We start from the raw sequence: 27,145 nt of genomic DNA, 5'->3' as shown, positions 1-27,145 counted from the left end.
TTAGTGAGCGTTGCCAGATGGTTTTGCTGCACAATGGAATAATAGCTTTGTGTTGGGCAATTTAAAGGCGCACAACGTAAACACTTTAGTAATGTAAATCATGCATATTGAGAAGCAGTTGTTTTTTTATTACAGAAAGCAAACAAAACACAGCACCTTGTATATGTAACTCATAAGCTTTTCTTGTTTTCAGAGCTCGCGAATAATTCAACAGATTTTCGCCGCCATTGGCGAGAGCTGCCAGATTTTTGGACAGAATTTTGGTCTAAACAGCTGCGCTGTACAATTCAAAAGCAAATGTCATCGACAGCTTAGCATAATATAAATAGAAATTAAAATGCACAACAGAAGAACCACCAAAAATGTTTATATTGTGCAAGTTGCAATTTTATTGGCGCATGTACGTAAATCAAAGTGCTATCGATGTGCTTCAATGTATATCGATATCTGGCAACTAGTGGAGTGCAACGATAGCGCAATTTTATAGTTTTACCACCACTATTGTGAAACGCGCACGAAACGTTTTTAATAGCCAAAAACAAGAAGAAAACTCAAACAATATTTGCAATGTCCGAGGATGAGGCGGGCGTGCATCGCCTGGAGGGCACCGCCGGCCAGCCAGCACGCGGCGGCCTCGTCATCAAGAAGTCCAAGGACAGCAGTGGGGGCAGTAAGGACGCTAGTGGCGGCAGTTTCAAAGTGCCGCAAGCATCGTTGCTGGGCCTGGACAAATTGGCGGCCAAACGTAGAGCGGAAAAGGCGCGCAACGAACGTCTGATTAGCTTCAAGGACACCGAGTACGATGATGGCCAACACACTCCCAGCACACCCAATTCCTCTGTCAATGTCAGTGAGTTTGCATTCAAGAAACCTGATACCAAAAGCTTTGAGAAACTGAGTCGCCAGCTGCGCGAGCACAAAGACGAAACGCCCTCGCACACTGGCGGCGTCTCGGAGAAGGCACGCGAACGTCTGCGCGAACACATTCAGCGTGATCGCGAGCGGCACAAAGGTGGCGATGGACGTGACCGGGAGAGAGATCGTGATCGCGATCGTGATCGAGAGCGAGAACGGGATCGTGATCGGGATCGCGAACGGGAACGTGAACGGCAGCGGCGCGGCGACGAGCGACGCAAGCGGGCACGCGATCAGGACAGGCGACGCGACAGGCATCGAGATCGATCCGTGTCCGTGCGCAGCGAGCCGGGGACGCCAGGCAGCACCACCGGCGGCGGTGGGGTCTCCAACAGCTCCTGGGACGACGACGATCATCAAACGGGCATCAAATCGGACTGGGATTTGCCCACCCCACGTTCCGGCTACGGCAGCAGCAGCGATTGGAGTCGCTCCGAGCGCAGTCACAGTCGCTCGCGTCCCCCGCCAAGCAGTCGTCGTGGCCAGCAGACGGATGACACGACGCGTGCAACGCCCGCACATCGCTACAATCAATGGGCACACGATCGCAAGCGTAGTGGAGCGACACCCGCCTGGTCCGGCGATGCCGAGTCACGGGATCTGTGGGAGGAGGAGCAACGGCGCTTGGATCGCGAATGGTACAACATCGATGAGGGTTACGACGAGGAGAACAATCCGTTTGGCGGCAGCAATGCCGATTACTTCCAGCGACGCGAGGAGCAGCTGGAGCAGAAGCGCAAGAAACGCATCAGCGCCCAGCAGCGACAGAATAATCGCGACAACGAGCTGTGGGAACGCAATCGCATGTTGACCTCGGGCGTTGTCACATCGATCAATGTGAGCGACGACTTCGATGAGGAGGCGCTGGAGCGAGTGCATCTGCTGGTGCATCACATAGTGCCGCCGTTTCTTGACGGGCGCATTGTGTTCACGAAGCAACCGGAGCCGGTGGTGCCGGTCAAGGATCCCACCTCGGACATGGCTCTGTTGGCACGCAAGGGCAGCGCCTTGGTGCGCAATTATCGCGAGCAAAAGGAGCGTCGCAAGGCGCAAAAGAAGCACTGGGAACTCGGTGGCACCAAGCTGGGCAACATCATGGGTGTGCAGCAGCCGCAGGACGAGGACGATGCCAAATACGACAAGGATAACGATACGGCCGACTATCGCAAGGATCAAAAGTTTGCCGATCACATGCGCGACATGCAGGATCACAAATCGGGCGGCGGCAAATCCGAATTCTCGCGCAAGAAAACCATTGGGGAGCAGCGTCGCTTTCTGCCCGTGTTTGCCTCACGGCAGGAGCTCTTGAATGTGATACGCGAGAATTCGGTGGTCATCATTGTCGGCGAGACGGGCAGCGGCAAGACGACGCAGTTGACCCAATATCTGCATGAGGATGGCTACAGCAAAAGCGGCATGATCGGTTGCACGCAGCCGCGTCGTGTGGCCGCCATGTCGGTGGCCAAGCGTGTCTCTGATGAGATGGACACCCAACTGGGTGAGTTTCTCACGGCTATTGCGTTTTGTAATACCCTGCAATTTATTTGTAGTCACACAACAATCATTTCCCGTTAGCCATGGTAAAGCTTTAATGATTTTTAACTTAAAGTGGGCTTTAATACCATTCTTCAGCTCTTAGTTAAGCTGTACTAAGTTCTACTTACCCGGTACTAAATTCTGGTTAGGCTGTTAAGCTGCTAAAAAGCGTGCCCAGTTACCCTTTAATAACTTCTGCTTATTTTAGAGATATTCCTAGCTTCTACTGCAGCTTTATTTCATCTTTTATAACTCTTAGTTACTTTGTACTCATTTCTTATTACTCTGTACTAAAGTTCAATCAGTCTTAGGCTAGTTACCCTTTAATACCTGCCGATTAAACTGCAATAATTCTTAGTTATTACTAATTTTAAGTACAATGTTTTAATCACTGTACTATTTCTTATTACGCTGTACTTCATTTCAATCAGTCCTAGTCTTATTACTCTCTTCTTATTACCCTGTTCTAAATTCCAATAACTGATTGACGAGTCACTCTATACTCATTTCTTATTACCCTGTACTAAACTTAAATCAGTCCTAGTCTAGTTATCCTTTACGCTCTTCCTATCACCCTGTACTAAATTGCAATCAGTCTTAGTGACCCTTTAATCATTTCTTATTACCCTGTACTTAATCAGTCCTAGTCTGGTTACCCTTTAATAACTGCTGATTAAACTGCAATAATTCTTAGTTGTTACTGATTTTAAGTACCTATCGGTTACTCTGTAATAATTTTGGCGTGTACTGAATCTTATTCACCTAGTAAAACTGTTAAAGGCTTCGTCATTATTTCCAATTACTCCTTTAAAAACGAGTTCTTAGTTTCCCAGTAATAATAATAATAATATTGCTCATTTCTCGTTATCTTCCAATACGTTGAAACTAGATAAATAGAAGACATAATAGGAACTCTTCTGTTTAGCTTTCTATAAGCTACTAATTGTAAGTTTTTCGACATTTTCCTAATGCTTCGTAGTAATTACTACTAATTTGCTTAGTTATAATTATGAAAGGGAATGATTGTCAAAGCTTTTCTTCTTCATTACACTCTATATAGTTACCACCTCCTTACCTCTGTTACTAATTTCTCTTACCACTAGTCTTTAATAACTCTCCCTTTCGCTCTCTCTATCTCCACTGTAGGCGAAGATGTTGGCTATGCTATACGTTTTGAGGATTGCACCTCGGAGCGCACAGTGATCAAATATATGACGGATGGTATTTTGTTGCGTGAGAGTTTGCGTGATCCCGATCTGGACAGCTATGCGGCCATTATAATGGACGAGGCACACGAACGTTCGCTATCCACCGATGTGCTCTTTGGGCTGCTGCGTGAGGTGAGTTTCTTAAATAAATTTCAAAACGCTTTTTTTTTGTTTGGTTTTTTGTCCGATTGCAGTAAAAAGACTGTGTTTGTCAAACATTTAATAATATCCAAATATATATATATAGGTAAAGTATTTTACAAACGTTTTTGTTTTCTTCTTTTTTTTTTGCATATAAATATTGTTTGTGTATAAACCGCGCTTAAAGATTAGAACGAAAAAAAAAAGATCTAAATTTGCTTACGCGCTAAATATGTTTGACGTATCCAAACGTTACGTTACGTGGCGTTACGTAATGTGTGAATGTAGCAGCTGTGGTGTGTTTGTGTGGGTTTTTGTTCTTGCCCTATCATATACGTAACATAGTATGTATGTATATACAGGATTAAAGCGACGCGCACAAAAGTATGCAGCAATTTCTTTCTTTGCTTTTGCTTTTGTTTGACTTTGTGATTTTGATTTCGTTTTTTGTTTGCCAAAGAAAACAAATAAGAATTGGAGAATATAGAATGTGCCTGCATATGGTATTTGTTTTTATTCCTATTACAACATAATATAATATAATAGGCATTATATAATAGTTTATACGATAATAATAATAATAATAGTAATAATAATATTAAAAAAAAATCAACAAATTGTTAATAAGTCTTTTCGAATTTCACAGTGTGTCTCTCTCTCTGTCAATTGTACAAAAATGTAAATACAATTCGTATTTTGCATAAATTGTAGCTCAAGTTGCAACAGCAAATGAACAAAGTGTGTGTATGTGTGTGTGTGAGTGATGCACGCTTTGGGACTTGGAAATTAATTGTGAATTGGTTTTTTTCATTTTGTTTTTCTTTTTTGTTTTGCTTTTGAAATAACAAATTTGGAGCCTGCTCTCTTGCTGTCTTGCTCATTCTTGAGCTGTTTCTAATAAATAAATATATGTATATATATGTGTGTGTGTGTGTGTGTTTGCTGTTTTATCACAATTTGCTTTGTTGACAAAGCAGAAGAATTAGCAGCTGAATGTATGTATGTGTGTGTGTGATCGCAACATTAAAAAGAGAGTATATTTGTGTCTATGTGTGTGTGTGTGTGTGTGTGTGGTGTGTTAGTTACTTTGAGTGGGAGTAGCTTTTTTGCCTATTATTGAGCACCAGCAACATGCCCGCATTCATGCCAACGCTGCCCCATTTCACGCACTCGGACATCTGTAAGATAGGATTACTTGTAAGATTTGCCATTTGCATTGAAATTCAACACGAATTCAATTGTGTTTGGTGTAAGATGAGTTTGCGGGAGGGGAGGAAGCTAGGTCGATAGAGGGCGCCAGGGCGATGAATGTGCGTGCGTGTGTGTGTGTATGTGAGTGTGATTTTGCTTCTTTTTTTTTGCTTTTACAATTAGAAATTAGTTCAGTTTGAATTTTGCTGCTGCAACTACAACAATGTGTGTTTGTGTGTGTGTGTATTTGTGTATGCATGTGTGTGTGTGTGTGTGTTGAGGGTAATTTTGTGGCGGGCATTTGGAATATTACATCAATGTAATACCTATATACAATAAACGCATATTTGGAGAAAAGTGCATTGTATATAGGTCCGATTTTTGCATTCGCTTTTTGTTTTTCTTCTTTTTTGATTTTGATTTGCTTATCAGTTGATCAAATGCAGCAGCACGTGATTTGCACTCGTCGTTACCTGTCGCTTGCGCACATCCTGCTGGCGACTTCCATAACGGCACCAATACACAAAATGCTTGTTATTATTCCACAGACTTTGTCTGGCTTTGCGTGCCAGTGACACCTGAAAATAAAGAAAATGCATATAATTATTAATAAAATGTAATAAGGAAGCATTTCCAATGCTATCTAACTTAAGATTGCGTCAAAAAACAAGCAATTTCTTCATTAAGTTCAGTCGAGACACAAACCATAGTCTGCATTTCAACCAGTGCTTATCGAAGACACAACCCTTTTCAAAAAAAAAACAAAAAAAATGGAATTCAATTTAAAATATCTTTACCTGATTGCGTATGTCCTTCTCGTTGTGTGGCATCTTCTCCTTGTCGGCGAAATTATTGATGCGCAACTCCCAGCCATGGCTCCAGATGTCGGCCAATGACATTTTGATCAGCTTGTATGTTCCATTTTCGCGTATTTTCACAGAAAATATCTCAATGGTATCCGGTTTTGGTTTGTTATCTATAAATAAAAACCAAAAGCAACAACAACAATAGACAGATTGATATTATTAATTTGTATTGACATTTCATTTAAGAACAATTTAAAGCAATTCTCAATTCAGGTGTACAATTCCCGTTCCCATTCCCATTCCCATTCCCCTTTCGCAATTTCAATTGATTCAAATTGCCATTGCAATTTGCAGCGTTGCCCCCTTGCGTGCAGATTATGCAAATGTTATACAACACTAACATTGCGTACTAAGAGAACTGTCATCGATTGTAAGTGCGACTAACGATAACCGATTACAGTAAGAGCTTTCGCTTATGCAAGTCAGTCCGAAATGTATTTTGATTTCATCACAAAATCAAATATAATTTTCAAGTCTTTTCTCACATTTTTTGTTGTTATAGTTTATGTTGCAATTGCTTAAGTAGCTCATTATATAAATAAACAATTTGTAAATTATATCATAATGCATATTACTTAAATTTTAATGCGCTGCTTTTAATTTTTTGTTTGCTGTTGAATTTTGTTGCGCAATTGTTTGACATGGGTTTTAATCATCTATAATTAACGTCGTTGTTGATGATACTTCACACTTTGATGCTCCTTTTTGTTAAATTGTTTTTTCTATTGTTGTTTGCCATGCGCAACTAATTTGCACGCATTTCAAATTGTTGTGCGCTAGAATTGCAATATTTTGTTGTATGTCTCTCTATATAGCCAAGCTGATGACACAAGATGGTGTAATCTTCGTCTTATCAGCAATATGTAATCTATTCACCGTGAGAAAGTGACTAATATGGGGCAATTTGCAGTGAGCTCATCTCATGGATTGCAGATTATTTTTGTATTTAGTTCATTGAACGCCTTACACTTTAGCGACACCTGTTGGCCGAAGCTGATAAGTTTCATTCAAGCGCTTCTGATAAGAAGTAGCGTCATCATTGTTCGTGTGACGTCACAAGTAGACTAATCAGACATCTGCCTAGAATATTCTTGTATATCAATGCAACACACACCCACACACACACGTAAGAAAATGCAGTCTAGCGTGTGTAACGGTGTTTTGTCATGTACACAGGATAATTACCACATGACATGCGATTAAAAGCAAAAGCTTGAAATATTGATTGTCACACACACACACTCACGCACACGCACTTTCAACACCCATCGCACGTGTGGTGGGTTATTGGCCGCACGAGATGCAACAATCATAGCAGCTCGCCATGGTGAATAGCTAGCTGGCTATGCGTGTACATGTGTGTGTGGGAGAGCTTTGCTAGCTCACCACGCATCACAAGACAGTCAGACACACAGCGACAACAACAACAACAGAAAGCTGCATGCGTGACTCAAAGCACATGATGCTGCTGCTGTCAGGCTTTATTTGAATATTCGTTTTGTTTACATTCCATATATGTACGTTTCGTTCGTTGTTTCTGTGCATGTGTATATTGCTGCTGTTGTTGTTGTTGTAGTTGTTGTATGCGCACGCATACAAATGGAATGTTCTGGCAGCTGTCGGCGCAGCATTGTGAATGGTCATGATGTTGCTCTGCAGCAGCAAGTGCGAGCGAGTCGGGAGTATAATATACACACACTTGTGTGTGTACGTGCAAAAGCGAAGCGTCGACGTCGCTGCTGGCGCTTTGTTTTGCGTTCCCATTGTTCTTGTTTGCCGCACTTGACAATGTTGCTGTTGTTGTCGTTGTTGTTGTGTGTTTGATTAGATAAAATACATGTGTGTATATGTGTGTTTTGCTGTTTTTTTTTTATTGAATGTCATTTTGAAATATATATCAGCATTTTACCGAACTTGTGAGATAAGACGTCGACGCTCTTTAATTGCTCTGACGTCCGCCTTCAATGTACATATGAGTGATTATTAATCATTCAACGCATATCGAAATATGGGAAAAACTGTTTCATTAGTTTTTTGGGTCAAGAACACGGACAACGAAAACTATTTAATAGGTCATTATGAGAATTAAAAGTAATTCGAATTATTGATTGATAAGTTTTTAATAGGGCGAAGGAGGCGAAGGAAAACGATATCAATGCAATCGATAAACCGATAAATGATACCCTCTAAGAGCTTTTTTGTTGTACCTACATATCTTAAGGTGGGTTCTGTATATATGCAAGTGTGTATGTGGGTGTTACTCACCTTTGGCCACCTTGCAGAGAACGATGCCATACCACGACGCCACCGGCGTCTCGTTCTCATCCTGCGCCTCAAGGAAACTAATGCTGCTGCTGCCGTTGCGTGGTATTATGAGTGGCGGCGGTGCCAATGTCATCAGTGCTGGACAATCGATGTCCAGGGAATCGGCATCACTGGCCGCAGCGGCTGCTGCGGCGGCGGCCGCTGCTGCTGCAGCTGCTTCGGCAGCGGCACTGCTGCGCACCTCCACAATGAAGCCGCATTCGACGACGGCGCAGAAAATGCGCTGCTCTTCGGGCTTGAACCATTTCGATTCGCGCAGCTTTTGTACGGCGACGCTGCTGCCGAACGTTGCGCTTACATTGGCGGCAGCGCCGACGCCGCCAACGTTAAGCTTATGCTGATGCTGCTGCAGCGATGGCGGCCAATTAGATGTGGGAGAGCTGGGCGCTGATTGGGAATAAACGTTGCCGCCAGAGGGCGCTGCTGGCGTTGCGGCTGTCGCTTGATTGTTGTGGCCCTGCAGTGGCCACCATTTCAATGAGCTGACAAAACTGTTTGATCGGTTCATTGTGTTGCTATGATTTGTTGTTGTTTGTGGGCGCACGTGGGCGTGGCGCTTAGACTGTGTGTGTGTCTGTGATGCACACGCACGCGTAACTTTCACTCAAAATTCACACTTGCAGTGCGCGCGCGATTTTTCCCCCCTCGGCAGTTTTCTTTTCTTTTTTTTCGATTTTTCCAATTAGATTTTTTTTGCTGTTGCTGATGTGCGCGACACAAAAAACAAACGCAACACGCGTCTTAGTTTTGCACTAATTGTGTTGTCTTTTTTTGTAGACAATTTAAAGAAAAGTCACACAACAAAAAAAAAGAGCGCAATGGGAGCTTCAATGGAATTATTGAAGCAACGATAACAAGTTGGGGGGTAGGGGTAAAAAATAATTAAAAGTCTGTGCCGAGTACAATTTTTCTTTGCTTGTTTTGTTTGGTCTCGGTTTTTTTTCTGTTTTGTGTGTTTCTTTTGTTTTCTTTTCACAACGGTTTTTCGACTCGGTATATTCGTGTTTTTCGCCTGGTGTTGTTTTTCTGTTTGCTGCTCGCTGCTGCTGCTGTTGCTCTTACTGCACCGCAAGAGACTCGAAAGCCAAATACCAGCACGGCAAAGGTTTATTTATAACCAAAGCCGGTTTCGGCTTGTCGCTGTCGTCGTCGTTGGCGTCGACAGCGCGCTTTGTGACGCTCTCTCTTCTCTTTGTGGTGGTCTCGCGCTCGCTCTCGCTCTCTGTCGCTGCTGTGGTGAGTTACAGCGCTGCTGTCGCTTCGCTGCCCACCACCCCATCCCCCCCCGTGAGACAGCACAATCGTTGGCTTGTTGCACGTTCCGTTAGACATTTGCGCCTAATATTATTGTTGCTGCCTTTTTGCTTAATTGTTGGGCATATCAATTTAATTATGTGCCTGTCTCTTGCATATGCAGTTACTACAGCAACAACAACAACAACAACAGCTCACCTGGCGTCAGCAGCGCCGTCGACAGCGACTGCGACTGCAATTGCGGCGACGACGACGACGACATCACTGACTGCCTGACCTTCTTTTGATTCTTATAAGAAATTTGTATCGTTGATTTTTGTTTTTGTTAACGGCGTAGTTTTTTTTTGTTATTGTCAGCGGTATTTGTTGCTGTTGTTTTTGCTGCTGCTGCCCTTCACACAGTGCGCAACAAAATGTTTAATACACAACAAAGTATAGTTATTTATTTATTTATGTACATCACATGGCACAGCCCCCGAAAACCCCAAAAATAAACTATAAAAAATGATTGATTTTTTATTATTATGAGAAATGTGATTGATGTATTGTGTATTGGCAATTGTTGATAACTTTGATTACCACCACCACATATGATCATATATTTACTCGCTGTCTATATTTATTTATTACTCCCACTCTACTAATTCTCTAGCTCATGTGGAAGTATTTAAATGCGTGCTTAAAATAAAGCTCAATTAGCAGTATTTCGAAAGCTTCTCATACAACGAGCTTTTTGTCCATCCTAAGCTTTAAGTTGCTGAAATTTAATCTTGTTTCCTATCTATATATTTTATTTCTTTGTCATTTTATAAAAGCTGAATAAAAATATTAGCTTTAAAAACATTTTTTTTTAATTTAAAATTATTTATTTATCTTCCAAGCTTTCCATATACATATTTAATTATTTATTTATTTTTCCCTGATAAGTTTAATTTTCTTGAATTCAATGAAATATATTTATTAAATTTGAAGAGCTTTTCAGCTTAGCGAAGCTTCACTGTAATATTCATGTGATTAGCACAGATTGCATTTGATAATTATTTGTTTTTATCGGCACTTCCTTTGATACGGTTGCACAATTTCGGTTATTTCACAATTTTTTGCGAGATCCGTTCGATTTAAGTGAACTGACGAAATCGCAATTTGCAAATGTATAAAATACATGCGAAATTCGAATTGCGAGTTTACATTTGAGTTCTTTCCAAGTGCTAAAAGGTCCACACAATAAATGCAATTAGTAAATCGCTTCTCCTCCCCATCTTCCCAACCTCTTTCTTGATCAATGTGTACGTAACCCCATCGTTGGGGGCATTAGAGATATTATTGGTCATTGAGAATCCGTAATCACATTTTCAAGAGGCCATACAAGACTAACGATTTTAGTTGTTGCTGTTGTCTTCCGCCCTCCCCCTGCGTCCCCTCGCCCTTGGCGGGGCAGATCGATACCGAGTAGCGAAAGGTCGAGTGGTTCCAAGTGGTTCAATCGTCTGGCTTTATCAACAATGTGGCTTTGCTTGTATTAAAGCTTTTCGTTGTGACGTCGCAGCTTTCGTTTACTTAAACACACACACACACACACGCACATATATAAATAGTGTTTTGGTTTTTGGGGCATCGCACACAACAATTAATGTGACCTATTAAGTTGCCAAAGCTTTAAATCTGGGCCAAAGTAGCGTCGACTTTGACACCGCAAGTTAATATTTCGTTATATCCATATATTTTTTATATTTCTTATACAAATTAAGTGGCTATTTAACATTTAAATTTACTGAATTTTCAAAAATTTCCATTTTATATTAAAACTTTTCTAAAGTTGAGTGTTTTATTATTATATTCTTTTTGGTATTTAGTATTTTTTTGTCATCTACTTCAAAGTAACTTAATATTATACTCTAATAATTTGTAGGAATTGTGTTTTAAGGATAGAAAAATGAATAATCGTATTAGGTGTCTGTTTAAGGATTTGAAACAGAAATTAATTTAATTTTCACTTTCATTTAAATACAAAAAGATTATATCACATAATTTACCAATTTATTATTACAAAAGTTCCCTCTGGTCAATGTTTCTACTTTAATATCCCACAGGGTATTATTATAGTTTTGCCGTTCTGCTTCTTGTTCGATGTTTGTTTTTCGAGTTTTCCATTTAGTCGAGTATTTTACAGTCGTCGCCGCTACAGCTATAAATACCCGCAGCTCTGCAACTTGTTGTAGTTGTTGTTGTTGTTGTTTGCAATGTTATTCTCCATATCTATTTTTAGTTTAACCTTGCCGATAGTTGGGGAGAACATGTCAAGTGGATTGGATTGTTTGTCGGGGGCGTGAGGGGTGTGAGATGATTATGCCGTGTCTCACATTTTCGCTGCCAATTGACTGTTTCGTTGCTCAGTTGAACTGCGTTTAATTAGCAGCCTCTGCTAGCGATGTGCACAAATGTGGCGTGACACGACACGACACGACATGACATAGGTAATCTTATATTGAATATTCTTGAATTGTTGAATTGAATTATAGTTTTACTTCATATCTGTCAGAATAGTTTTAATCTTACTTCGTGATAATAACTAAATCACGCTCCCATCGCTAAACTCTGTATTACACCTCTCCCACACACACACACACACACTATCGCACACCTGTTCGTTTATCACTTTCAGTTGTTTGTCTAATTACGAGTGCTGCATTTGCAGCTTGTTTTATTTTCTGACTGTTGTCACAGTTGTAGTTGTAGTTATAGTTGTTATTGCAATTATTGTTTTAGTCGCCAATTACGCAACACAGCGCAATGCGACACGCAAGTGCGTAGGTCAGTGTCCAAAAACGGCAACAATATCAACGCTCATCATCCAGTCGAGCGTAATAATATCCAACGTACATTCTACTTGTTATTTGATAGTCCACACACAATGTATTATGTTCAAATACTCTCGATTAGTCGGTCAACTTACTTTAAATGATCATTTTGACTTTTACTCGGTATGAATTTTAAAAATTAAAATTTGTAGTTTGAAAAATTACAAACGACGTTTGGCTGAACATTTCAATACTGATCTATTAACAAATTCCAAGAATTTCAGAACGTTCAGCTAAGTAGATAAACTAGAACATCTACAAAATTAATAATTTTTTTCATATTTTCTATAATATTTCCATACATACCACGCTTAAAAGCCACACTATGTTATCAACAGACACACTTTCAAACAAAAAAAAAACCAAAAATCATGAGTTCTAGAACATTCTATTACTTTTAAACGTTTAGTCTAAGCTGAAGGCCTTCGCTGCCATTGCTTTATCAATAGCGTTAGTATTAATTTTAATTATAGCTAACCTTTAAATAAATAAATAAACGTTTAGTCTCCTATTTCATCGATTGTTTTACGTTATTTCCTAATAATGAGCACACTATATTTAGAATCAATATTCAATAAACAAACATATAAATAAAATCTAGTAAAAAAAACCTTTAAAAACCACTCGAAATCATTAAGGAATATATGAGAGTAATATATGAGCGCAATTTGCATTAAATGCAGGGTATTTTGCAGTCGAATAGCACAGTTTTGAGTTACATTTTATGCAAGCTTATTTGCATTTACGATTTTGCATTGTTTGCCTTCCATTATGTGCACAGACACAAGCGCACACAATCATACATATTCATATGGTTGCAGTTCTCTCCCTCTCTTTCTCGCTTGTTCTCTGTTGCTGCCCTTTTTGTTATTCGTTTTATTGGTTTTTTCTTGTGGTTTCGTTTCTCGAATCGAATCGAAGCACCTGAACCACCTGTATTTGTTTATACCCATTGTCTATTGTTGGGCTAATTTGGTGAACTTGTCTAACTTGGTCGCTAATATTTTCAACTTGGCATGTGGCATGTCTGCGTTGCATGAATAATAAATATGTATGTGGTATGTACGTCGATGTCGATACAAGTTGAGCCCCCTGCTTTTAATACGCTAATGAATGGGCCAGGCTATCAGCGCAACTATCTATCAATTTACATACTACACCACAAATTCTAATGCGAAATGCAGCAACAAAAACGAAACTCGTTTCAAGTGTTTGTGCTCTATTAAAAATACCCTGTAACACTAAAATGTATTGAGAGCGGGTATATCGTTTTTGGCTTCATATTATTATTGAATAACTTAAGAATCTTCTAGAAGGTAACAGAGTACTGCTTTGTTTGTGAACAATTTTATTTTCTATAGAGTGAAAATCTACAATACAAAAGATTTCTGTGCTTTTGAACTTATTTTATTAAGTGAAAACAAGAAATTGAAATTAAATAATCCATTGCATGGATTAATTAAAATTTCTAGAAGTTTCGAACTGTGAAGAAATAAATTGAAATTGTGAAAAATATATATTAGAATTATAATATATGTATATACAATTATTATAATAATTGTTTTCTAGATTATCATTGTTTATGTCATTTGTTTTTTACATTGATTTTCTCTGAAAAATTGAATGCTGCCTGCAGGGTATATGCAAGCTAGGTCATCATAACTCAAGTATTTTATACCGTGTTGTTGTTGTATTGCGGTTATATTTCTTAAGCCGATGCTACTTAAAGTCTTTATTTAGCGATATCGATAACCGTACTTTGGTCTCATGCCGAAGCTTTAAATCTGTTTCCGTTTTGCTTTGTTTTGTTTCGTTTTGCTTTGCGTTGCTTTGCTTTAGTTTTGTTCTGTGTTGACAAACATTGTGTGCAGCGTAGGGTGGAGAATGTAGAGTGTTGAGTGGAGGGGGAGGTGGGGGGTCTAGTCACAGGCGTTGGCGATGTCGGAGACTTTGTCAGGTTCAAGTAAACAACCGCTAAGTAAAATGATGGGCAGGCGCACGAAGTAAAAGTAACTAGATGAGAATAGAATAGACTGCAAGCCTGCACACAAACACACACACACACAGAGAGAACATACACACGCATACACACTCAATTGAGCGTCTAGTCAAAACATGACTTTAACAATGAAAATGACAATGGCCCGGGTCGCGGTCTGCGACTATGGCAGTGACTGCGACGCAGGCAGAGACTGCGACTGAGACCGTGGATAATGTAGATGGAAGTGATAAACACAAAACGTTTATGGCAATTTGGTGAAGCTTTTTTAAAAGCACGCACACCAAAGCTTTGGCAATTGGCAAAGTGAAGTAAGAATTAAATACGCAACAGAATCTTGTATTGATCAATACAAAATGTTTTTACTATAGCACAGATTTCGGCGAAAGAGAGCAATAAAAAACAGAGAGAGACGGAGAGAGCGTGTGAAATAAATATAGACAGCAAAGTAAAGCCACCTGTGGCCGCCATTTGTTGATATTGTTATTGTAATCCTAAACCGCAACATTCTGTCTGCTGACGTCGCCGTTGACGTTAGCGCCGACGTCGCTGTCAGCTTCAACGGCGTCTGTCATGTGCTTTGCTCTCAGCTATTTTTAGATAATCATAAAACAACAAAAACCAAAAACGGCAAATACAAAAACATGAAACGCGAGGCAAAAATTGCGGCTACAACAACCAGAGCAACGGCGAAAAAAGCGCAGAAAATAAATATAAAATATGCAAAAATGTAAAAACACAAACAAAATGAAAGAATTCTTGTGTTTTCACAGCCGTCGCAATGGCGGCGTTTTCTTCCTGGTGTGTGGCAAGGTTTAGAGGTGAAATATTGGGCTAAGCAGGGCGAAGAGGGGGAAGCGGTAATGGCGGAAGCAAACAAGGAGTCTGCAACAGCTGTTGGGGCCTCTTGTTGTTGTTATTGCAATAAATAAACATCAATCCCATTGTAAACTGCAGAAAAAAGCTGTTGGGCAAGCAGATGGGCCACTTGGGCTTGTAAGCTTCCTCTACCTACTCACACATGTCTCTCTCTTTTTCTCTCGCTCTGTCAGTCTCTGGCGTTTTAGGCTGCTGCCTGGCTCGGGTGTTATTCACCTTCGCCAACCAACGCTGACAGAGACGTTGACGTTGACGTCGACATCTGCTGCCGCTCATAACTCGTTTTGCGGCTTCATTGTTTTGCCTTTTGCTCGTTTGTTCTGCCTTGCAAATGTGCGGATAAAAACAAAATATGCAAAAAAAAAAAAACAGAAATAATATGAAACAGCAAAGTAAATACGACGACGATCGTTGTTGTTGTTTTAAATTATTCACATATTTTGCATGGCGAATATTTTTTTTAGCTCTTATTGTTTTTGTATTTGACTTGGATGTGTTGTTGTTGGCTCGTGTTTTTGCTCGTGCCTGCATACTATATTATTTCGCTTGCCTTGTGTATGAGCGCCAGTGTGTGTGTGTGTGAATATGTGCTTTGTTTACATCTTTGATGCGGTTAGTGTTTTGCCAAATAAATTGCTGTTTTTATCATACGAGTAACGATGCCACACCTCCCAATGGCAGCACATAAAATTCACCACAGCGTCGACGGCAGCGACGACAGCACGCTCTCCCGCACTCTCTCGCTCTTTCCGTTGTTCTCTTCCTCTCGTGCTCCCTCTTTATCTCCTTCCCTTCCTCATAGCGGTGTCGCCTAAAAGCTGCCTGCAAGTTTTGAGCCTGCAGCCAGTGAATATAACATTTTCTCTTCTACTTTTTGCTGTTTTGCTGCCCACTCACAACACAACTCAGTTCATCAGACTCAGGCAATGGAAAAAAAGAGCTTTTCCACTCACCCGTTCCGACATTTTTTTTTTTTTGCTTTTTTTGCAATGCAAATGCACTGAAAATTGCATGCGGACATCAATTATACATATGTATATGTACATACATACATGAACATATATATATCGCATAGATTTGACGACACTTGGCGCCTCGTACAAAAGCAACAAGAATATATCGCTCGATATCTTGGCAAATGTTTATCCAAGCTGCCGAAGATGCAATACTCTTCTAGCGCCAAAAGCTCTCTAGTATTGCACTCATTGCGTGGAGAGCTTTATCAGCAATGAAAGCAATTAAAGCTCCCACTTTAGCGCACTGCAATGGTTATCAGCTTACAGCTCTATGGGAATATCAGACGTCAATGGAGTGTGGGCTTAAATATCTACTTTATGCAAAGGCTCTCTTGATAAGTTTCAACAAGCATAATAATATGTGTTTACACACCAAAGTGTTCTTACACATTTATTTGTGTTGCGATTGCAGCTAATCGAATTTGATTGCAATTATCTGATTTCACATATCTTTAGTTGTAACATAAATAATAATTTTTGTACAACTTCATTATATCATGTATTTATATTTAATTGGTTGTAGTTTTACTATCGAAAGATTGATATTTTATTTCAAAAGCTTATATATAAAGTTAGTATCTAAAGATACTATGTATATTTTATTTTTAAAATTTCAAGATAATGTTATTATCTGAAGATACACTTGCATTTAAAAAGCTTTTAGATAAGATTATTATATATAATATATATATTTTATTTGAATAAGTTTTAGATAAAGATTTTATCTGATGATTTGCATTTTATTTTTATTATAAATTACAAATTTTATATATAATGTTATTATTTCAAGAGGGAAACTGTATTTAACAATTTTATACATATATAAGTTGTTACTAAACTACAGTTATAGACAGATCTAAAGTTTGAAATGTGTTACATATTGCTGCGAACAATTTACATGCTCTTTTTCAGGTATTTTCCATCAATATTCATGCATTATTTGTCTATGTATATAAAATACAGATCAAGAAACAGACTTTGTACTCTGTTTGGGGTTGTCTGCCACATTTCTGGGTTGAAATCATTGAATGTGCGTCCAAGTTATATACTTAATTAGCAATTGCATTCCTCAAATCAAATTTGCACTCAAAATAAATGCTGTATTTCTTTTTGTTATTGTTTAAATACTACCTAGAGAGTATTGTGTGTGCAATTTTTACACATTTGCATAAATTGTATATTTAATTACTTGCATTTGTTTGTCGTTTTGCAAATGATGTGGGCATTAAATCAAGAAGATCGCACTGCTCGAAATTACTTGGGCTGGGCAGAAGCGTCAGCTCATTTAAAATGAAATAAGAGAATGCCATAAACTAGACATTTCTCCATATGAATCGCACCCCGAAAACTATGGCGATAAGTATTGTACACACTATATCATAGTGTTTGACGTGACCCACTTAAAGAGTTATAACAATGCCCTTCAATCAAAATACATTCACTGTGTCATAATTTTTAGTACATCATATTAATTATGCTTCATATAAAACTGATTTCTTACGTATGTAGAATATATATAATATATATACAGATATATATTTCTTTTTTGTATTTATCGTTTCTTTTATATATCTGGTGTATTTCGGTTGTTGCGATTCGTGTCATCTAAAAAAATTTATTGGCTCGCTGCCCATCAAATTCAACCAAATGACACCGAAAATTGTTTTTCTTTTTTTTTGTAGCCTACGATTTTTCTTATACGATTTCTTAAATGTTTGTGTGCATTTTTGATTGCCGCAGCTCAATGCAATTTCCTGATAGATATGGAGTAATGTATAATAGAATCTTTATTTGTACAATTTGGTCGTGATTTTTGTAACGTTATTTCGATCTTATCACGTATACGTAGAATTATATGGTGAGTCGATCAGGCCGACGAACTGCTACGCTATAGACACATGTTCCTTATGAACTGAACAGTGGGGAAACCTGAGACACTTTATGTCGATTATATAGCTGTCATAAAAGCAATGGAAAGTCTATTGAGGATTATACTACATACACATACATGTGTATATAGATATGTGGTATTCCTTTTATTATCTTATCTCTATATGTATAGAATTGTAAAAGTTTTGCAGAGTATTACAATTTCCATAGCGCAATTCCCATTGATTTATAATTTATTTACATTATACTTATGCCTTGATTAATTGCCTTATGTCAAGTGTACGATCGATTTTTCGGGCATTATCAAAGTTCGACGTTGTTTTTTTTTTGTTGTTTTTGGATGAGCATTTCCTGTGTTCTGTTTCCTTATGATCGCACATGTGGCGTTAACAATTGACAGCCACTGTGTGAGTGTGTGTGTGTGTTGATGAATAACAACAGTTTTGAAATGAAATTGCAATATAAATAGAAGTAGTGGTTAGTGGGTACATTACTCGTTTACCTATCACCACAACACCATCTATCTATGTAGATATTACGAGCAAAGTCAGAACTTAGCTCAAGTGGCTCAGTGACCATGTTATCGCAATCAAGATTGATATACTACTACATACTACATTCCACATTCAAGAAAGAAATCAAAAAGAATTGAAAAAAACACGTACGCTCTAAATTAGTATATACCACATTGAATAAGGCAGCGCGCATATTCAAACTAGACTAAGTAGACTCGGCTGTGAGAAACCCTGTACAAATCATAAAATAACGACTTTAAGAAGAAAGAAATTCAATAATGCGGAAATCAACGAGCAGAAAAATTTAATTTATTATTGCTATTCTCAATTATAAGTTATACAAAAATAACTTGACATCAAATAAAAATAACTATAATGTAATCTAAGTATTTCATTTTGGTACACTATATTGCGACTACTCCATTGGTATACTTTATGGGGCGTAATGTAAGTAGTCCATTTAGGGGTGCTTTTCAGCATTTGCCACTTGCGCTGTGCGTTGATGTTTGACCAATGAATGAATGAAAGAATTTAGTTATATAGTTTATATATAATTAGTTATAGAATCGATCTAAACAATAATGAATTTAAAAAAGTTACTCCAAACATAAATTAATGATTTACATAATCATATAAATATAGAAAAAGTATTATTTAACGACCCAATTGAAAGTTGCTAGTTCATCGAATCGCAAAGATACGTCAAGTAGGGCAATCAGGCGCCTAACGGCTGATTGATGCTCATCAATAATATATATACCATATGTATAATATGTACGGGTCGCCGTCTTTTCTGCTTCTTCGGTTTGCTTTCAATGGGCACAAGGTGCAAACGCCCCGGTTTTACGACTTTAATCGAATTAGTCTAGTATCAGTTGAATTATAAGACATATGTACATATAGACCTACGACTCGTATACAAGAGGGAGATTAAGTGGGTGTGTGACTATAGCTCGTGATTTCTCTTAGTCAGTGTTGTAGTTAGTCACAGCTTTGTGACAGCTGATGAAATTTGTATATTCTGAAGTAATCCCCGATGAATGCTTATCAATATATAGTTTAACAGTTTATCTAGCTTGTAGACTATTTAAATTGCATTTTCGTCATGTTTGTTCAATAAATAGTTGGCGCTTTCGTCACGTTGCATTTGTTTTGCCTTTAGTCATATTTATAGTTGCCATCGCTTTATATTTACACTTTATGATACGATCATAAAACGTTTCACAAATATCAGCTCCATTTAATCATACATATACATTGCTTATAGATGTTTTTTTGCGACCTTGGCGATACGAATATGTCGATTATTATCTGCAGCTTAATCATCATTCGTATGTGTGTATAACAACTTGAGATTGCGACTGCATTGCCATAATTTTGGTGCACAAAAAAAAAGGGTTAAACCAACAGACAACTCCAAAACTTATCAGCAAAAAGCTCCGGCTGTCCGTCCGTCCGCTTGCTCAAAAGCTGCTAACTCAGTCTCTAAAAGCGGTAGAGATTTCAAATTTGAAGTGTACTACTGTGGGCAAAAAGTAGTAAGACTTTTTAATTTATATTTCGTGCGGAAGTCCATTCGTCGAAATATTTTGTTTCTAGGTTGGCAAGACTGTCAGTAACTTCTATGCCAAATATCATATCAAAATAATCATTAGTGTTTAATATATGCCTGTTTTTCTGAAGTACAAAAAGTGCATTCGGCGATTTTTACAATGAGTGAAATTTTTCAATAAAGAAGTTCCATTAAATTTTGTGTGCGGAATCAAATTTCGGGTGCCGAAATGTTTCAAAATGTTGCAAAAGGCCTTCGGTGATTCTACCATGTCACAAAAAAAGGTTTATAAGTGGTACAAAGACTTCAAGGAGGGTCAAGAATGAGCTCGTCAAAGTCGTTCAAAAATCAAGGTCATGATGACAGTTTTTTTTCGATTTTCGTGGTGTTGCGCACTATGATTTCCTTCCATCCGGCCAAACTGTTAATAAGGACTATTATTTGAACGTTATGCGTCGTTTGCGTGAGGCAATTCGTCTAAAAGACCAAAATTATGGATCAATAACTGTTGGTTTCTGCTGCACGATAATGCATTGTCGCATACTGCATTGATTCTTAGTGAGTTTTTTGCCAAAAATTCAACCAATATCGTTCCACAACCACCGTATTCGCCTGATTTAGCTCCGTGTGACTTCTGGCTGTTCAGAAAACTCAAACGATCGCTCCGGGGAAATCGTTTTGAGTCAATTGAAGACATTAAACGAGAATAGCTACGCGCATTGAAGGCTGTTCCGGAAATCTACTTTAAAAACTATTTCGAGGATTGGAAAAAACGTTTGCGAAAGTGTATTGTGGCCGGGGGGGATTAATTTGAGGGGGACGAAATAGATTTGGCCGAATAAATAAAGAATTTTAAAATTATGAACAAAGTCTTACTACTTTTTGCCCACAGTATTACATAGATATTTGCATTACCTTAGAATTAATATATAAGAAAAAGAACTTTCAATAAGGAAACTGCAATCTTTTAGCTACTGTTGCATGTGCATTATAATGTTTATTTTTATCGTTTTTAGATCAACTTTATTCAAGATTTTGCTTATCAGCTTCTACTTTCACTCTCATTGCTGCTTTTACTGTCTGTTTTCATTTATATTTTTTTATCGACTTCTCTGCGTGTTGTGCTTTTTCATTTTCAGACTCGCAGTCTTATCTTGTGTTCCCATAAACCATATATTATATACTATATATGTTAGTAAATGTGTATGCGTGCCATATAACTGTCATATATCGAAATGTTATCGCAATTAATGAACGAACGGAACAATGTACAACGTCATTTATCGCTCGAGCTGCTGCTCGAGATAAAATTGAAGCAAATGCATTGACGTTATCCGTTTGGAGTGCAAAACTGGAGCTGCTATAAATACTATATTCCCTCTCGCTCCCTCTCGCTTCCTCTCGCTCTCTCGCTGTGCTCGTTATTTATGCAGAGTGTCTTAGTGTGTTGTGTATATCTTGATAAACCGCATAATAAACCCTTTGCATGTGTGGTCGTGTTGCGTTGTTGTATTCTGTGTGCCACGCCTCTAAGCGCCTTGCAAATTAATGCGCAATTTGCCAGTGATTCGACAACAGTTTGCCGCTCTCGCTGTGCCGCAGGTGCTGCAAACGGAATGGCTAATGTGTGGCTTGTTAGATACCCTGTAAAGCAAACCTGAGAAAGTGGAGCATATCATTAAAATGTGCAAGTTACTTTGAAGAAATTCTGTTTTTCTATATGCAGTGAAAAGCCTATCGGTGAATATAATTGTTTGGATCACTAAACTACAGTTCAGTTGTATATGAAAGGGACAGCTTTATAATATAATCTATAAGCTAAAATAATTCTCTATACTTTAGTCCTAGTCATAGTCATAGTCAGTAGAAATGGCAAACTATAATACTGTACAATGAGAAAATTAGCTAACTAAAATTGTTTTTGAAATGCATATAATTTAGAAAAATCAATAAATAAGCAATAAACATAATTTTTAGATAATAAGATGAATAAATAAAAGTTTTGAATTTTACTTAAAATTTAGCACGCAGGCTTTTAAACGATTACGTTGAAAATAAGCTAGTTGAAATTGTTTTTTAAAATGCATTTCGTTGACTAATTATTCATGATCACTTTGCAGTTCTATAAGCTTAGGTGTTTTTTATGATTGTTTGATTTTTTAAAAAAATGATTTTGTATTTAAAGTACATCAGAAATATAAATATATTATCATTCGGTATTTTATAGTCGGTTGTCGAGTGTGAATAAACCAACATAGATTAATATGCTTTAAATTAAAGCTAAAAGCTAATTAAAAATATTTTCAAAATAATTTATAGGGTATTTTTGCTGTCACTCTCGCTGCTGCTTGTCAAATTTGCATAGAACTGCAAAGCACACATAGTCTCACTCACAAACACACACACACACAGTCTCACTCACAAACACACACACACGCATAAGCACAGTGCATGATGCAGTGCACAAAAGGATCTGCGACACGTCCTCTTCACTCCCCCATGGCTTGGCCCCCAGCGCTTGCTGCTTACGCTGCCTACGTGCGTTCCGGCATGTTTTATCGCCTGTCCGGGGGCCAGGAGGTGTTGGGCTAGCTGCCGACTGCAACCACCACCCAAATCATCGCATTGCTTCGGTCGGTTGGTCGGTCGCTCGTCTTCTTTCGTCACATTCCTACGGCTCTCTTGCGCTCTCTCTCTAGCAACGTTGTTGTTTCGTTAAATCGTTCGCGTCGCAGTCGCAAAACGTTTTGCTGCTCTGTCGCTCTCCCGCAGTCGCGTTGTCGTCTCACGCTGCCAGCGCTTCGGGTGTGTTGAGTTTCGTTTTGTTCGTGCTTGAATTCAACACACTTGAAATGTGTGTGTTCTGGCTAAGGATAAAAGCGCTGTCGTCGCTGTCGCTGCTGCTGCGCTGCTTGGATGATTTTCATGACTTGCGACTTGAAATTACTGTTGTTGTTGTTGTTTTTGTTGTTGCTGCTTGCTTAGCTTTTAGTGCCGCTGTTTGGGATTTGGGTCATGCTTGTTCCACACAACATTGTGGGGAAAGGGGAGTTGTGTGTATCTTGGGGTTGGGGGCTTAGCTCCAAGGCCGCAGCATCATCAAGTAGCACCCAAGTTGAATGCTCTAGAAAGCGCCACGTCATTGCATTCAGCAGTTGTTCGGCCAACACAAACAAAAATGGGCAAAAAAACGTTAGTCCAGTTACGTTCTGATTGGAAATTGTGTCATAAGATGCTGCCAATTGATTGCATTTCGAATGTCAATGATGAGCTATCGATTTATTGTAATGTCAATCGATTGTTCGTATGTCAAATGCCCATCGATTTACTGCGTTTGAAACACTGTTATCAATTCTTGCCTATCAATCGATCAATGACATCAAATTCCAATCGATTAATGTATTGTTAAGATAACAATCGATTTCCCCTTTTAAATGATTTCTTATCGAACTTTTATACCCATATTTGAAATTCAACTTAAAGTTTATATGTTTTTCTCCCATTTTGTGTTGCAGATTGTTGCGCGTCGCCATGATCTGAAATTGATCGTTACGTCCGCTACCATGGACTCGACCAAGTTTGCCACGTTCTTTGGCAACGTGCCCACATTTACCATCCCGGGACGCACGTTTCCCGTCGATGTGATGTTCAGCAAGAACGCTTGCGAGGATTACGTGGAGTCTGCCGTGAAGCAGGCGCTGCAAGTGCACTTGACGCCCAATGAGGGCGACATGCTCATCTTTATGCCCGGCCAGGAGGACATCGAAGTCACGTGCGAGGTGCTCGAGGAGCGACTCAGTGAAATCGATAATGCACCCGAACTGAGCATACTGCCCATCTACTCCCAGCTGCCATCGGATCTTCAGGCGAAGATCTTTCAGAAATCCGCAGATGGTGTGCGCAAATGTGTGGTGGCCACCAACATAGCAGAGACATCGCTGACCGTCGATGGCATCATCTATGTGATTGACTCCGGCTACTGTAAGCTGAAGGTCTACAATCCAAGGATTGGCATGGATGCCCTGCAAATCTATCCCATCTCGCAGGCGAATGCCAATCAGCGTTCCGGACGTGCTGGACGTACAGGTCCTGGTCAGGCGTATCGCCTCTACACCCAACGTCAGTACAAGGACGAGCTGTTGGCGCTCACAGTGCCCGAGATACAGCGCACCAATTTGGCCAATACGGTGTTGCTGCTTAAATCGTTGGGCGTTGTCGATCTGCTGCAGTTTCATTTCATGGATCCACCGCCGCAGGATAACATTCTCAATTCGCTGTATCAGCTGTGGATTTTGGGTGCCCTGGATCATACGGGTGCGCTGACCACGCTGGGCAGACAGATGGCCGAGTTTCCTCTGGATCCGCCGCAGTGTCAAATGCTGATCGTCGCCTGCCAAATGGAGTGCAGCTCCGAGGTGCTCATCATAGGTCAGTGAAAAGGCAGCGAACTTTATTAGAAAGAAGAAAGAACTTTATTATATTAAATCTAGTATTTAATACTACATTTAATAGAGAAGAGAGTACTGGCTGCTGGGGCCTTCGACTCAACTTAATTATTATATGGTTATATATGCCTATTAAATAGTTATTCATCCACTAACATGAAATAAGCTACAACTGGTTTGTGTCTTCAATCAGCACTGGTTGAAGTACATGCTTTGGTTTGTATCTCAACTTAACGAAGAAACTCGCCTTAGTAGGTTGAGTTTAAATTTTGCTTACTACTTTAGTTGCTTACTTATTTATATTATTCAATAGTTGACTTTGTTGGATTAATTCCAAACAAAACTTCAATTAATCAATCGTTTAATGCTTTTATTCTTTTTCCTTTGCAGTTTCCATGCTGTCGGTGCCCTCGATCTTCTATCGCCCCAAAGGACGCGAGGAGGAGGCGGATGGAGTGCGTGAAAAGTTCCAGGTGCCCGAATCGGATCACTTGACCTACCTCAATGTGTATCTGCAGTGGAAGCAGAACAAGTAAGTGCAACAAATTCGCAACACCTTCGACCTTCCTACTAACTAATCTTCAACTCTTCTGCACAACAACAGCTACAGCTCCACGTGGTGCAACGAGCACTTTATACACATCAAGGCGATGCGCAAGGTGCGCGAGGTGCGGCAACAGCTCAAGGACATCATGACCCAGCAGAAGATGAACGTCAAGTCGTGCGGCACCGATTGGGACATTGTGCGCAAGTGCATCTGCTCCGCCTATTTCTATCAAGCGGCGCGTCTCAAGGGTATCGGCGAGTACGTGAATTTGAGGACCGGAATGCCTTGTCATTTGCATCCAACGTCAGCGCTCTATGGACTGGGAACAACACCGGATTATGTGGTGTATCACGAGCTGATTATGACGGCCAAGGAGTATATGCAATGTGCCACCGCTGTGGATGGCTATTGGTTGGCCGAGCTGGGTCCTATGTTCTTTTCGGTGAAGGAAACGGGACGCAGTGGACGGGATAAAAAGAAATTGGCCGCCGAGCATTTGAAGGAGATGGAGGAGCAAATGTTGCAGGCGCAGCACGAGATGGAGGAGCGCAAACAGCAGGCAGCACAACGCGAAGAACAACTGGCGGCCAAACAGGAGATTGCAACGCCAGGCAATGCAACGCCACGTCGCACTCCAGCGCGCATCGGACTCTAGACGACTGCAGCGATTAACAACCAATTATTATTATTTTATACATATATTTTCATTTGCCTTTGTATACACAATTATCCACAAATGTTTTTTTTTTCTGTTTTAATAAATAAGCCAAAAGATTTGGAGCAAAGCGAGCAAATGATATTGACTGAACAGCTGAGAAGCAGTTGCTGTTTTCACCTCCGGCACACAATGTGCATTGTCCACCACCTGATAGTTATCCCGGCACATGCATTCGCCCCATTTGCACTGTAGCTGCAAGGGTTCAGCGGACTCTTCGCAATCCTCTTGTCGGCGACAATAGCCGCCATAGGCAACATCTGCTGCACAAATCGTGTCATTCTCACTGCTGATCTTGGTATAATGCTTAGGACTGCAGAGACAGGTGTTGTTGGTGCAGGCGGCACCGTTGCCCAGCGTCAGTTTGCATTGGGCGTTGGTGGTGCAATTGTCGCCATAAGCAACACCAGGCAAGCACATGGTCATGTTGGGGTTGTGAACGTGTCCAGCGATGCAGGCGCACTTCTCCAGCTTGGTCAGGCAAATGGCATCGAGGGCACTGCACACGGTATCGTTGCGACAGCTGACATCTAAGATGAGATCAGATGGTGAATGGGAATACATATATAGTCTGGCATATAAAGCAAAACTTACCCAATAAAGCGACACAACGTTGCTCATGCTTATCAAAGTGTTCCTTGCACATGCAACTCTTCTGTGACGGGTGGCACACGGCCGCCCTGTCCTTGGCCTGGCATTGCATCGTCAACTCACATGCATCGTCGAGTGCCACGGCTCGTGGTATGCAGCGTCGTTTATCATCGCTGGGCATGTAATGTTCGCCACAGTAGCATTGTTCGGTTGAGTGTTCGCATACGGTATACGGCTGGGTGCATGTGTGTTCCTTTGTGCAGGCTCCACCGATGATGTTACTGTACTTGAGTTCCTTGGGCTTGCAGGTTACTTGTTCGTTGCCCTCGGCGGAGGCGGTGCATTGGCAATGTGAGTTATGGCATTTGGCATGTTCATATTGCTGGCAATCGGTATCGTTGTGGCAGCCCAGTTCGAGCAAATCGTTGGCCAATGCTGCATTTGGCAGCCAGCTACAGCCAAAAAGTAGTATTACCATTAATCGCAACATTCTGCTTAACCTCGTTGCGGTCTTTTACATTATGAAATTATGAAAATGGGCGCCATTAACCGTTACAACGGATCGCATGGTTACCGTTTCCTGCAACTTCTGGCAACGCTGGCACACCGAATCACTCGTCAACACTGGCTGGCTGATATCGATAACTGTCGTACAGAAAATATTGTTTTTATTAAAAAATAAAGTATGCTATTTTTAAAGAA

At 39.9% G+C, this 27,145-nt stretch overlaps 3 protein-coding genes across 3 annotated transcripts; 1 reads left to right on the top strand and 2 right to left on the bottom strand.

Moving 5' to 3' along the window:
- The first annotated feature begins 389 nt into the window (after positions 1-389).
- Positions 390-25,792, top strand: LOC132796628 (pre-mRNA-splicing factor ATP-dependent RNA helicase PRP16). Its single transcript, XM_060807871.1, has 5 exons — positions 390-2,413; positions 3,598-3,791; positions 23,661-24,573; positions 24,981-25,122; positions 25,195-25,792. Exons 1-5 carry the CDS (start codon positions 568-570, stop codon positions 25,790-25,792), a joined length of 3,693 nt encoding a protein of 1,230 aa, XP_060663854.1. The 5' UTR covers positions 390-567.
- LOC132796632 (uncharacterized) lies at positions 3,826-9,281 on the bottom strand. Its single transcript, XM_060807876.1, has 4 exons — positions 8,123-9,281; positions 5,789-5,967; positions 5,465-5,569; positions 3,826-4,978 (listed from the first exon to the last, which is right to left on the bottom strand). The coding sequence occupies exons 1-4, from the start codon at positions 8,688-8,690 to the stop codon at positions 4,883-4,885; spliced, it is 948 nt and encodes a 315-aa protein (XP_060663859.1). The 5' UTR covers positions 8,691-9,281; the 3' UTR covers positions 3,826-4,882.
- On the bottom strand, positions 25,587-26,980 carry LOC132796631 (multiple epidermal growth factor-like domains protein 10). Its single transcript, XM_060807875.1, has 2 exons — positions 26,447-26,980; positions 25,587-26,382 (listed from the first exon to the last, which is right to left on the bottom strand). The coding sequence occupies exons 1-2, from the start codon at positions 26,931-26,933 to the stop codon at positions 25,892-25,894; spliced, it is 978 nt and encodes a 325-aa protein (XP_060663858.1). The 5' UTR covers positions 26,934-26,980; the 3' UTR covers positions 25,587-25,891.
- Positions 26,981-27,145: the final 165 nt, after the last annotated feature.

The sequence above is a fragment of the Drosophila nasuta genome, chromosome X, assembly GCF_023558535.2.
Source record: "Drosophila nasuta strain 15112-1781.00 chromosome X, ASM2355853v1, whole genome shotgun sequence".
In the NCBI taxonomy this organism is placed as follows: Eukaryota; Metazoa; Arthropoda; class Insecta; order Diptera; family Drosophilidae; genus Drosophila; species Drosophila nasuta.
The sequence above is the reverse complement of the archived record's forward strand: the minus strand, read 5'-3'. Positions and strand labels throughout refer to the sequence as shown.

Coding starts and splice junctions, on each gene's coding strand:
- LOC132796628 (XM_060807871.1), top strand. CDS start 568: ATGTCCGAGGATGAGGCGGGCGTGCATCGCCTGGAGGGCACCGCCGGC. Junction 2,414..3,597: donor TGAGATGGACACCCAACTGG/GTGAGTTTCTCA, acceptor TCTCCACTGTAG/GCGAAGATGTTGGCTATGCT. Junction 24,574..24,980: donor CTCCGAGGTGCTCATCATAG/GTCAGTGAAAAG, acceptor TTTCCTTTGCAG/TTTCCATGCTGTCGGTGCCC.
- LOC132796632 (XM_060807876.1), bottom strand. CDS start 8,690: ATGAACCGATCAAACAGTTTTGTCAGCTCATTGAAATGGTGGCCACTG. Junction 5,968..8,122: donor TCTCTGCAAGGTGGCCAAAG/GTGAGTAACACC, acceptor TTTTATTTATAG/ATAACAAACCAAAACCGGAT. Junction 4,979..5,464: donor AGGATGTGCGCAAGCGACAG/GTAACGACGAGT, acceptor CCTATCTTACAG/ATGTCCGAGTGCGTGAAATG.
- LOC132796631 (XM_060807875.1), bottom strand. CDS start 26,933: ATGTTGCGATTAATGGTAATACTACTTTTTGGCTGTAGCTGGCTGCCA. Junction 26,383..26,446: donor ACGTTGTGTCGCTTTATTGG/GTAAGTTTTGCT, acceptor ATCTCATCTTAG/ATGTCAGCTGTCGCAACGAT.